We start from the raw sequence: 13123 nt of genomic DNA on the forward strand, positions 1-13123 counted from the left end.
TCAGCTGTTGATTGGTTGTGACTCTGCTGCATATCACCATTACTCTAGGATCTAAGCTGAAGGAAGGAATGACTGCATTTTGGATATTGTTCCTTTACGACAGAGGAAGAAAGAGCTGACTTTTAGAAGATACACGTAACATGGCTAAGCCTAGCATCATGAGGCCAGGAAGTATAGCCTTAACTGTATGTCAGTATGTGTAAATTGATGTGTGTACATGAATCATAGGAACTTAGAAGAGTGAATGAGATGGTCTCCAAGTTTTTGGATGAGGAATCTCAGGCTTAGGAAGAGGAAATGGTTTTCTTGGTGTCCCCTAACTGCTTTGGGGCATATCTCTCTGATAAAGATCCTCTTCCAGTAGGATTCACCTTCATTTATGTAAATGTATTACAAATGAGAGGAAAGGTGAGGTAGCACAACTTCATTACAGTGTCTTTATATCAATGCAAAATACATGCCAAAAATAACTATTTTTAAAATGATGCGTCTGATTGGGGCGCCTACGTGGCTCAGTCAGTTAAGCGTCTGACTTTGGCTCAGGTCACCATCTCACCATTCATGAATTTGAGCCCCACATTGAGCTCTGTGCTGACAGCCCAGAGCCTGGAGCCTGCTTCAGATTCTGTGTCTCCCTCTCTCTCTGTCCCTCTCCTGCTCGTGCTCGCTTGAGCTCACTCTCTCACTCTCAAAAATAAACTTAAAAAAATATATTTAAAATGATGTGTCTGACTGATATATTCCATCAGTACTCAACAAAGTACTACCATATGGAAGGAATAGAAATAATTTCTATTTGTTTTTGTCCCTTGTTGGGGAAGGCTTTGTCCCTTTTCTATTTCAATTATCATGGACATATATAGTGGTTTTAGGTATAATTAAATAAAGGAATAAACTCAGAATATTCATTTTCTCTCTTCATCTTACTTTCATGCAAGGAACGGAGGTAACTTCTGACTTCAGTCAACTACTGACACATTTGTTTGGTAGGCACTCAAATAACTACTTTACAAACAAGAATTTGATTATAATTGCGGTGGTGAATATGATGAGATATATACATTCTTATAACTATAATACAAAACTCTGTAGCAGGTGCCAGATGAGTAAGAGACAGTAAATATAGCTATGTTCCAGTGGCCCTTTTATCAGAAACTACAGGACCAGAAGTAGAAATAATCCTTAAATATATTCCCAAATACCGGAAAGTTTTAACACAGACTAAATACCTTAGCATCTGTTATAATTACTTACACATAGTAGGTGATCAACACATGCCTCATAAATTGAACTAAAGCTAAATATACCAGGAAAAATAGCAATGAGTGCTGAGAAAAGGGGAAGTAAGGCTGGCAGAGATTGAGGGGGAAAAGGAAGAAGAGGTCCTGTCCTTGATTAGAGAAGAGACAAAGCAGCCTGGAGGGACTTGTGTCAATAGTGATACTGATGGTAAGTTAGGTCAGGTCCCAGATAGTGGAGCAGACCAGACAGGTACCAGCATCCTCAGACTCTAGGGACCAGGGGTTCCAGCATGAGTAGTCCCCTAAAGAGAACAAGACTGTGGGGAAGAGAGAAAGTCTCTCTGGCTTCTCATTTCTAAACTACCCTGAAATCAGACAGCCTTCTCAAGCTTTCTTTTTAGGGTTTTTAGTTGAGTAAGTCTGGAGGAAAGAGATTAGATTTCAGCTTGATAAATCCAATCTGTTAAAGCTGTGGCTTTTACATTTTCATAACTACAAGTTCAACAGGTTGTGTTACTCACTAGATACCTTTGTTTTTGTTTTTGTTTTTGTTTTTACCTTTGTTTAAATTTTTTTTTTAATGTTTATTCATTTTTGAGAAACAGCATGAGCAGGGGAGGGGCAGACAGAGGGAGACAATCTGAAGCAGGCTCCAGGTTCTGAGCTGTCAGCAAGGAGCCCAATGTGGGGCTTAAACCCACAAACCGTGAGATCATGACCTGAGCTGAAGTCATACACTTAACCCACTGAGCCACCCAGGCGCCCCTCACTAGATACCTTTGTATTTTGAAAAGCTTGATAGTCATGCTCCTACTGGACTTTGGTCCAGCAAAACAATTGTTACCTAAGTTCTATTACTTGAAAAGAATGTTCTGTAGCTTTTTTTAAAACCGGTTTTGCTGCATATGTGATTTATTTAAACTTTCAGAATAATTAGCAAACTTGTTATTTCCCTGCCTTCGTCCTGCTTTTGTGGTTTATGACTCTGGGAGAGGCAAGGAAGTCATTTCTCAGTGTTCTGAATAGAGCAAAGACTGAAAAACTATTTTTCACAAAGAATGAAGAAATGGCCATCAGAAGATCTAGTTAGGAGCTGAGTGGCCAGACTCCAGCCATCTCTTTTTGCAATTAGATGATCTTAAACTGCTGCAAGTGGTGACTGTGACAAAAACCTTATGACAGGTGAAGATGGAGACACAAATTTGACCATTCAACTATGGGATTCTGAAGGTAGGCAAGAAAGACTCATTCAAGAGGTAATGTTAAAGTCAAAGTGCCTAAACAAAGCAAAGATGGTCTTCAAGGCATTAATGTGTATTGACTGAAATACCCTAGTGCTTATGCTACCAACGTGATTTTGGTTGCAATATTGAATTGCAGATGTTTCAAACAGTATGAAACACTCCTTTGCCAGTAATTCTTGGCAAATTGGGGCAATTACACAATTTTTTTCTTAGGCCATTTTATGGATTTCTTTGGACACAGAATTTGGTGTTATAAGAGGCACAACATAGGCTTTGGATTTGTAATGACCTACACATGCCCAGGAGGAGTGGGGTCTATTTCTTTGTTCTGCTTCTAGATGGAGATCTCCTTTTTGTCATTTTGGTAACTTCAACATTATTGGCCCTGATAATGATACTTGCCAATTCTTATATATATATAGTAGGCTGTTAGGGTTACATCACGTACATTTCATGTTGCTGTTTCTAAAATTGTATCCATACTGCTTTTCATCATTCCAACATCAGTTGGAATAGTCCACAAGTGTAGCATACCTAAAAAAGCAAACTTCCTGGAGGGAATAATTAGACCTGAGTTTTATTTTAATGTTTGTAGGGATTTATTTGACTTTCAGAATGTTTCTAGAAATAACCTAGAGGAGCTTTCATGGGATGTCTTAGTTCCTGCTTTGGGTTTGTTATTTGGGTACAACTTTGTTAAAATTTTTGTGCTGCCTGTTCTTGTTTGTAAAATTGTTGCTATTGAAAGTGGGATACCAGTTTCTTAGCTCTGCCATTATTCAATTCTTTTTCACAGTCCAAGGCCGACTTAGCTTCTGTGGCTCCTTTTATAGTGGCCATGTATTCTGGATGTGAAATGTTACTGATCTTTCTGCTTTACAAGGCTAAGAAAAGATGTATTCTTATCATAGAAGATAAAAGGAAAAAGAAATCCCCTGGCCAAACTGCATTACTGAATTCCCACTCTGAATGAGGTACTGTGGGAGATTCAAACAATATCAAAAAATGATGCCTGTTTTCAGTTCACTACAGACCATTAATGTACAGAAATTCAGAGGAAGGTGCCCATTTTTCAAACATGTTGGTTTGGAAATGTTTTAGAGAACTGGATTTGAATAGGACACTTTATTGTCTCTTAAACGGGGAAGGGCAGTAAGAAAATATTCCTTCTGTAGTGATTGTGATCTATCCCAAGTATTTAGGGAAGGGATCTCCATAGAATAGGCAGACAGTAAATGCTCACACAGTGAATGAATATGTAAATTCCTATCTGGGTCTCTCATTGGCTCATCAGAATCAGTACGTCTTAAATGTAGCACCTCTGCTGTCATAACTGTGCTTATCTGGTCTTGCACATCTCCCACTCAAGACATTACCATTTACCCTGAAACACAGGGTCATCTCTTCCTCTTCTCCTTTCTTCCTTCATTCTTTCCTTTTTAGTCAAATTATTTCCTACAAAAAGTTTCCTATAATATCTTTTCACCAATCTATTCGTTCCCAGTAATATCACTTTTGTTCTGCCCTATGTTGTGGCTTCCCTAAACCTTTAACTCACTTTTGGTCCTTCTGTGCACTTTCCAATCACTATCAGGTTAATTTTAAAATCTAACTTTGATCATGTATCTTCCCTGCTGCAAGCTTCTTTGCCTTTTGAATAAAGTTTGTATTTCTTAGTGAGGTGTTTATTATACTCCCTGACTTCACTCTCTCTTTCCAGTTTTATCTCCACTCCCACTTCTTATACACAACCTTGCTCCATTCAAACTGGATGACTTGGTATCTCATGAATATGCCTGTGTTCATGCTATTCCTACAACCTACAAGGAGGCCTACCTCCTCTTTACCTCGATTTTGACTATTCCTACAGACCCGGCTCCAATGTCACCCTCTCCATGAAGCTTCTGCTAATCCCACTTAGCAACCTGTAAGTGAGATTTTCTCTAAATTTTCCTCACAATTGTTTATATCTCATATTTAGCCAACTTGGCTTGTTTTACAGCTGTTTATATTCCTGTCATATTCTGTTTTGCTATAAATTCTTGAACATGAGAATTACAAACATAATATATAAACAACATGATAGTGTAAGCAGTATTCATTTTGATACTCCCCATGTCTAGCACATTTCCTGTATGCTTATTCAAATAAAGGGCTGAAGTACAGACTAGGCCCCAAATGAATAGTGTGCTTGTTTTATAACACTTCTCAATTTTCAGTGGCAGTTTTTAGTATCTAGTTCATTTGTACTCCTCTCCAAAGATCATGCAGGCATCGATATTGAGAAATATTTCTGTAATCCTGTTCCTCACATTTCCTAGCCCTGGAGTAGGCAAGTTAATCTTTCTATAGTCCAATATCCTCTCCTAAAAAAATGGAGGTGGTTATGTGAACTCTGTCAAATTTTGTGAGAATTGTCAACTAAGAAAAAGAGGCAAAACTAATGAAAAAATAAAGGTCTTTTCTTTGGAGTCTCGCAGTTGCAATTCAGAGAACACAGATTCTGTTAGCAACCAGAAAAGTGTCCCACTCATGTGGGCAAAGCAAGAGTTTATTCTGAGAAAGAATTGGGTTGCTTATGTGATTTTGATAAAGAGAAAAAAACCCAAAACTTAATTGGTCCCCACCAGTTGAGCTGCTTTCGATTATTCTGACTTTTATTGGTGCTGTCAAATGCAACTAATCTTACTATGTTTTAGTTAACTATTCTGTCTTCATGAAGTTCAAACCAACAGTTTTATGGTCCTAATGCCAGTTCTTTTTAGCAACTACCTATAAAACAGTTGCCACTTTGGACCCAGTTCACGAATTCACTAGTTAGAAAGGAAAATGGAGCTTCAAAATGGGATCTCTCATGTTCAGAAATTTTATTTCACAGAATTAAATGAGATCGTATGTACTTAGAATAGTACCAGCACATGGTACATGTTCAGTGTTAGCTGCTGCTTTTTTATCCTGGTTTAAACTTTGACCCTGAGATAGCTGTTGGTTTGAAATGTTAATCTGGTATCTCTGTATGGAGCCTAAAACTTTGAACATTTTCCTCTGTGATATTCACTGTCATACCCATAGTATTAGGGAAATTTTATTTAGTTTGGCAGCTAATACGACAACCCAAATTCTTTTTTTCTAATTCCACCAAACCCAGTATATGAATACCAAGATTTATAAAAGACCTGGTGTGGCATAGTGATAGATGGTTATTTATTCACCTTTAAAATGATAATTGCCTACATGGAATATTTTACTATTGACCCCTTTAAACAGAAACCTCTGCTTAGGAAGTTTATAATTAAGCTTATATAAATTTAACTTACATACATTTTCATGCACACACGTTACTGATTGGGAGACAAGAAATTGCCTTTCTAGTTACACTTTGTCATTAATCTTTATCATTGCATGTGACCTCGAATAAGACACTTCTCTGCATTTCATTTTTCAAATCTGTAAAATGAACATATTCAAATGAGGTTTAAGATCTTGCTCAATTCCTTAAGTCTGTGGTTCTGGCCTAAAACTCTAGGACCTAACATCATAGGCAAGGTGATGGGGTGATGTGAAGAAGATTCAGGTTGGTGGGAATTAACCACTCATAGATGCTGTTAAGGCAAAAACAAAAATAAGAGCTTCTTGAGAGCAGGGACAAATGCTATTCTTTGAATTCCCTACCATGTTTACCTCAATGCCTTGAATAGAGTTCTCATTAAACATTGAATTAATTAATGAGCAATATCTATAAATGTCAAGATCATATACCGTGGAACCAGACAATGCCTGGGTCTGCAGTTCCAGTTCTGTCACCAGTTCGGTGACATTGGTCAAGTTACTTAATCTCTCTAGGCCTAAATTCATGTGCAAAGTGGGGATAATGACACTAGAATGATATTGTTGTGAAGGTTAAGTGAGTTAATATTAGTCAAAGGTCCTCAGAACAATGCTTAGCCCATAGTAGACTCTATTATTATTACTCTGTACATACTTGAATGATCTTTAACCTTAAAAGCAGCTGAATGTACACGGATGGAATTTGGAATATATTTTCTCTTACAGATGTATCCTGGAAGACAGGTTTTTACATGGTAAAATTTATCTAATATGGATGGGGATGAAGTTATTCAAGTTACCTTTTTTTTAAAAAATGAGGGGCATAGAGCATGCTGTCTGATTGCTTGGATTCATACCATTTTATATAGCCTTGATTGGTTAGACAAAAAGATCCAGAGATGGAGGGGTAAGATGCTTTTTTTATAAAGTTTCTTTCCAACCCTCAGGAGGGGGTGATTCTATGATACATTGTTCCAAGAATAAAAATTCTATCTGCAGTTCCAACCTGTTACGTCAAAACACAAAAGCTTGTTAGAGATCCTGGAGACTGCATCCCTGAGGACCTGTACACTGTATGTAAATCTTTATCATTTTAAAATCAAAGTCCACTAAATAATTAACTAATAAAGTCTTGGTATGTGGAATCTGATTTTTCCCCCCAGTGAAAGGAGTTGCTGTTTAAAAGAAGTCAGCTCCAGAGACTTAAGTAGAGTTAACAAGATACCCAAGATTGCTGGGAAAAGAATCACCAAGTTGGTCCCTCTTTTTTCAAATATAGGGTAATTGGGCACTATTACTCCTGCTGATGGGTGACCTTGGCACCTTGTGGCTGGGCAAAGGCCATTCTTCCCCAAACCCCCTCCTTGTATAGTCAGGTGTCTGGGAAAGTATCAGGGGCATTGAGTCTCACCTCTTTTCCATTTTGAGGTTTAGTAGAATTAGAACTCTCATGGATGGAAGTCAGCTGGTAGGAAAGGATATCAGAGACCCTGAAGAGGGAACTCGCATTTAGGGAAGTCTGGAATGGTGACCTGGCAGCCACATCAGAAGCAGATTTTGTCCTGACATATTATGTTGCTGATACTGGAACCTGCCTGACCCCCAACCACCATGGAATAGCCAGATGATTTGCGACTTGGAAAAATGGCTGCAGATAGGGCTGTAGGTTTCAAAACTGTTCCTTTGGGGAAGCCGAGAGCAATGTACCAGGTACTGAGGTCTCTGCAGCCATCTGAACTACTCAGAGCACTGGACAAAAATCTTTTGGATTGTGTGGGGGACCAGTTTCCAGCACTGCCAAAACCAGATATGCGCGCTAAAAGATTATCCAATTTTAGGTGTTTGGAAGACTAACAGTCACTGAAGCAACACTGACTTGAACAATTGTGAAGTAGCATCTGAAGCCCCAAGAAAAAGATTGGACTTCCTGCTCATTTGAGGTAGGTAGCCTGAAGTGTTATTTGAATAAGAAGTAAGATTTGATCTTCTGACTTAACGTTGCTTACATTGATTTTTAGCAGCTTTGCCAAATCAGTGAGACCATGCTCATTTAAAGGAGGTATAAACAGGACTCTGGTGACATTTTCTGCAAATGCCTGGAAAATTTCATTTGGTTACAAATCAACACTAGTTGCTATGTAGTTGGCAAGATTATCATAAGATAACTGTCAACGAAGAACCAGAAACCTAATTTCTCAAGTTTTCCTGAATTCCTGAAGACAGCACAGGCTGCAGAAAGGAGGTTAGAAGAAAAAATAAAAAGAGGCCAAATCTCCAATGCCTAAGCAGTTCTGGATCCAGCGGTCAGGACAGGGCTAGAGCCTCAAATGTCGCAATCAGGGCGGATCTGTCCCAGACGGAGTCACGCCTATGTGGGCGGGGCCGCAGGGGTGGGACTTCCTGTCCGGAACATTTTTCACTCACAGGAAGAACACAGCCACGGATCCTGCCGGTAGTGTAGTGATAGAGTCTGACCTCTTCCAACTTAAGGTACGTCCTGCGTTCCTTCTACCCCATACCGGCTCTCAGGCGGTCTTGGCCGGAGCTTCGAGCCTGGGTGCTGCGGGGCGGCTCTCCGCGGGCGGGAGTGGGTGGGCGCGGTCAGTCGTGCAGGGGTTGGAGCCCAGGGACAGAGGCCGCAGCTGGGGCCGCTGTATCCCTGCAGTGTTGTCCTTAATCCCCGCCGCGGAGTGACCCCACAGCGTGTAGCGATTTCGCTCGCGGGCTCTCTCTGCACCTTTGCGGCGGCTTATGTCGAGTAAGTTCTTTTAAATTTTACTGATTCCAAGGCAGCTCAGAGACCTCGCATATTCCCAGGGTCATGCAGTCCCAGTGTAACCCCCTGATCCTGTCCTGTGCAGTCGTGCTGCTGGGAACTGGTGACAGGAAGGTGGCTGTGTTCCCACTGTCAGGAAGGCTGCGACCAGCACAGAAACAGTTGAAAATGTTTCAGGTGTTTGTCTTTAGAAAAATGAAAGTGAATAAAATACTTCTCTCTTTGGTCGAGAAGTCTGCTCGAAGTGGTTAGGCATATAAGGCACTTAACACAAATAATCAAAACCTATGGAAGATATTCCTGAGTACCCTAAGTGTGATGGACCAAGTTTTATGGGCTCTTCCAGGCCAAGGCATCTTCCCAGCTTCTCCCTGCATGTTCCTTCCTAAGGAATGTCATTGAGATTCAGGACTCGGTTGTTGCCTACTCAGGTGACTTCTATAGTATTTATGTCTGCAGGCCACACCTCTTCTATGAGTTCAGGATCCATATGTTCAACTGCCTAGTGATGTCTCCTTTTGGTTTCATAAAGTCTCCCCCCCTCTACTAATTAAACTTTTGATCTCCCTACCTCCTACCCAAATTCCCAAATTGACTCTTTTCTGTTATTCTCTGTTTCAAAAGATGTCGCTATTATCCATTCAGTTGTTAAAGTGGAAAATCTGGGCATCATTGAACTCTTCCTCTTCTTCCTAACCTATATCCAAATTATTGCTAAATGTCCCCAACTTTACCTCTCAAAGCAAATATCTCTTGATTATTTCAACTTCTCTCTATATATCTCTCCCTCCATTATCCCAAGTTCAAGCCAACCGTCAGGTCTTCTCTGGACTACTGCATTCTAATTCTAAATCTCCAATCCAGTCTGCCTAGCATCCACTCTCCACTATAACCTCCACCCTCCAATCTGTTATCATCAGTAGCCAAGGTGAAATGATTCTTCAGGGCTCTCAAATCAAATGTTATCTCTAAGGCTCTGATTGGGATGGTCCCTACTATCACCCCAGTCTCATTTCTTCTGCCTTTCTTTGAGCTCTGGGCTGTCACATTTAAGCCTTTTAGTTACTTTTCACTTACATCCCATAGTCTAGTCCAGTTAGTTAATACCTGTTCATTTGTCCTTTAGATCTTGGTTTAATCAGTCATCAGGGCAACCTTATCTGATACCGAAAGTCAGGTTAAAGCTGTCCTGTTCCATGCTTCTCATTGCATTTCTCCTCCTTAGCCTTTATTTTTTTTTTTCTGGTGTTTTGTTTGTTTGTTTTTGGTTTTAATAACACCTAAGGGCACCTGGGTGGCTCAGGTCATGATCACCTGGTTCATGGGTTTGAGCCTCACATCGGGTTCTGTGCTGACATTGTGGAGCCTGCTTGGGATTCTCTCTGTCTTTCTCTCTCTGCCTCTCCCCTGCTCGTGCGCTCTTTCTCTCTCTCTCTCTTTAAATAAATAAATGGACTTAAAAAAATATATGTCTACCCGCTAGCGAGTAAGTATGAACTGGGCCTGTTTTTCCTCACCATGACACAGTATATAATAGGTATTCAGCAAGTAGCTATCAAATGATTAAATAATGAATTCTGAATAGAGAATCCGTAGAAGGAAGGGTAGCTTTTGAAATGGGCATTAAAGGATTGGTGGGAGTTATAGCCATGCTGTTAGAAGGTAGAGATATGAGTGGCTTGAGCAGTTTCTGACAAGGAAGCAGATGCATTGTGAGAACATCTAGATCTGTTAAGCCTGGAAGAGCTGAATAGGAGTAAGAATGGGGGAGAAAAAGTTTGAAAACAGTTCTTGAGACACTCTAAGCAGTTACTTGTGTAACTCAAAAAGTGGCTTCCCTTTTATACTAAAAAAAGTTCTTAGGAAGAAAAAGCAGCTACAAGCAGAAACTGCTCACTGCATATGCCCTTTGCCCTTTCTTCTCTTTCCTACACTGTGAATGCCATGGTAGGGAATTGTGAGTAGTGTTTCAGGTGAAACTCTGTGTCAGTTATTCTCAATTACAAATGTGATACAATTGGAGTTGCTTTATAAATGATGACACATTTTTCTGAGTCTGACCCTTTGAAAAGCTTCACTGTCCCAGGTACCGATTTTAGAGTGTGGTCAAGCCAGTGGTGAGTTATTTTGGTATTCTTTTCAGAAGTCAGTAGAAAACTAGACAGAAGACAAAAATATGTTGGCTTTTTCTGGGAAATAAATTTCTTCATTATTTTTTTAGTCCCAGAATTTTCTTTCCCTCAGATTTTGTAATAGAAAGATCAGAGGACTTTGAAATCAGAATTGAGTTCAACTTCTGTGTCATCTGTCCATATAACCTTGGACAAATTATCATCTCTGAGCTTAAAGTTCTTCATCTTTACAACCTCATTAAAAAACCTCATTAAAAAACCTCATATGTAAAACCCCAAACTGCCTGACGTTCATTAGTACATGTTCCTTCTGTGCCTTCCTTTCAAAGCTTCTCTAATTTCAGTATTCCCAGTGTTCTTTTTTCACTTTATTCTCCACTCAAGCATGCACCTATCTTTTAAAATACTTAACGTGCTTCTTTCTCCATCCCCCAAACCAATGTTGTTTTTTTACTTTTTAAGTTTTATTTTTAGAGAGAGCTCGAGCAAGGGAGAGGAGTAAAGGGAAGGAGGAGGGGAGGGAGGGAGGGAGAGAAAGAGAGAGAGAGAGAGAGAGGGGGAGAGAGAGAGAGAGAGAGAGAGAGAGAGAGAGAATATCTTAAGCAGGCTCCACGCTCAGTGCAGAGCCTGACATGGGCCTCAATTGCATGATCCTAGTATCAAAACCTGAGCTGAAATCAGGACACTCAACTGACTGAGCCCCCCAACCAGCTGAGCCCCCCAGGTGCCCTGGATTGTTTTTTTTTTTTTATTTTTTATTTTTTTTTTTTTTGTTTTTTTGTTTTTTTTTTTTTTTTTTGAGAGAGAGAGACAGAGAGTGAGTGGGGAAAGGTCAGAGAGAGAGGGAGACATAGAATCCAAAGCAGGCTCCAGGCTCTGAGCCGTCAGCACAGAGCCCAATGTGGGGCTCGAACTCACAAACCATGAGATCAGACCTGAGCCCAAGTCGGACGCCTAACCGACTGAGCCATCCAGGTGCCCCTGTTTTTTTTGTTTTTGTTTTTGTTTTTAATTTTTTAATGTGATGTTGTGGGCACTTTAGGAAACACTTTTATGGAGTATTTTTTTGTTATGTAAATGATTCTACAATGGAAGAGATTGAGGTTAAGAATATTTCTTGATGGACCTTGAGTGAATCTTGAGAAATACTGAACTCTAAGATACGGAAGAAGGCAAATCCAAAATGAAAGTATTTTGCTAACTGAGTTGTTTTTGTGAACTAACTATTCTGTAATTAAGACTTAGGGATTTTTAACTGCTTTGTCCTGACTCCTGTTACATCTGCTCAGAAGATGGCTGATCCTTGGCAGGAATGCATGGACTATGCAGTCACCCTAGCAAGACAGGCTGGAGAGGTATGAACGGAAATCTTGTCGGCCATTGTGTGTTGGATGTGGACAACATGTGGTTGTTGTGTGAAATAAAACATGTATCTTGATCTGCATTTGTTTTCATTTTACTAAACATTTTAAACGGAGTCAATACTCTGATTTTATGTCACTAAACTTTTTGTGATGACAATTGTGAATCTAAAATACGATGTATGATTTTATGACTTTCTACCTAGGTCCTAACCACTAAAGGTTTATTTTGTGTACATTGTGGTAAGACATTTTTAAGAACATCATTTAAGACTAGATTGAATGTTTTAAATCCTTTCTATATTTCACCTTTTAGTTTCATTTAAAATGACATGCATTTTCTATTTGCTTATCAAAAAAAATCTTTTCAGGTGGTTCGTGAAGCTATAAAAAATGAAATGAATGTCATGGTTAAAAGTTCTCCAGCTGATTTGGTAACAGCTACTGACCAAAAAATTGAAAAAATGCTTCTCTCTTCCATAAAGGAAAAGTATCCATCTCACAGGTATTTTTTATTTTAGTCTCACATGATAAATTAAAATGTAGTTAGAGTCCATGTACTAGACAAAAATTTTGAATCTAGACACAGAAATTGACTTTAGTTGACTTAAGCTGCAAAGCAATTTATTTGGAGGGTGGTGGGTGGCTCAGAAACCCTGAGATCAGGGCTTAGGCAGAAACCAGGAAGGAAGACAGAGCTGAGATGCCACAGGAGCCATTGCTTCACATGCCACCAGTAGCCTCATTGTTGACTCTCCTATAGCTTTGGATGTCTTTGCCTCATTATCTTAAGATTACAAATCCTGGGAAGGAACATCTTGCTGACCTCAGGTTGTTTGCCCAAACTCAAGCTTCCAGGAAGTAGCAAATGGGATATTTGGATTCCTACATAGTAGGAGTAGTGTTTGGATGCTGGGAAGCTAAGGTCACAAATGTCTGCCATAGGCACGATTTAGAAGTTGAGTTTTATTCTCTATATTGCAGGCTTTTTTACATTGTAGAGTGGTGGTAACTCTAACGATTTTGAGAGAAAAATACCAAA

The 13123-nt window shown here is 39.6% G+C and overlaps 2 protein-coding genes across 4 annotated transcripts in view; both read left to right on the top strand.

The window, feature by feature from the left end:
- The first annotated feature begins 140 nt into the window (after positions 1–140).
- Positions 141–3458, top strand: SLC10A5 (solute carrier family 10 member 5). Its single transcript, XM_049632686.1, is given in 12 exon segments — positions 141–185; positions 2179–2332; positions 2335–2415; positions 2418–2592; positions 2594–2750; positions 2752–2791; positions 2794–2894; positions 2897–2923; positions 2926–3056; positions 3058–3110; positions 3113–3238; positions 3241–3458. Coding segments are annotated over 12 exon segments (1308 nt in total).
- Positions 3459–7674: 4216 nt separating this feature from the next.
- IMPA1 (inositol monophosphatase 1) overlaps positions 7675–13123 on the top strand; it is a 35054-nt gene continuing 29605 nt past the window's right edge. The window contains exons 1-4 of one of the 3 annotated variants that reach the window (XM_049633612.1): positions 7675–7752; positions 8239–8302; positions 11960–12075; positions 12453–12586. In XM_049633612.1, the coding sequence (XP_049489569.1) occupies positions 12013–12075; positions 12453–12586 (197 nt within the window). In that variant the 5' untranslated portion in view covers positions 7675–7752; positions 8239–8302; positions 11960–12012. Of the gene's footprint in view, positions 7753–8227; positions 8303–11959; positions 12076–12452; positions 12587–13123 lie in introns of those variants that run through there. The other 2 variants (XM_049633613.1, XM_049633611.1) reach the window with 2 other exon arrangements.

The sequence above is a fragment of the Panthera uncia genome, chromosome F2 (assembly GCF_023721935.1).
Source record: "Panthera uncia isolate 11264 chromosome F2, Puncia_PCG_1.0, whole genome shotgun sequence".
Taxonomy (NCBI): domain Eukaryota; kingdom Metazoa; phylum Chordata; class Mammalia; order Carnivora; family Felidae; genus Panthera; species Panthera uncia.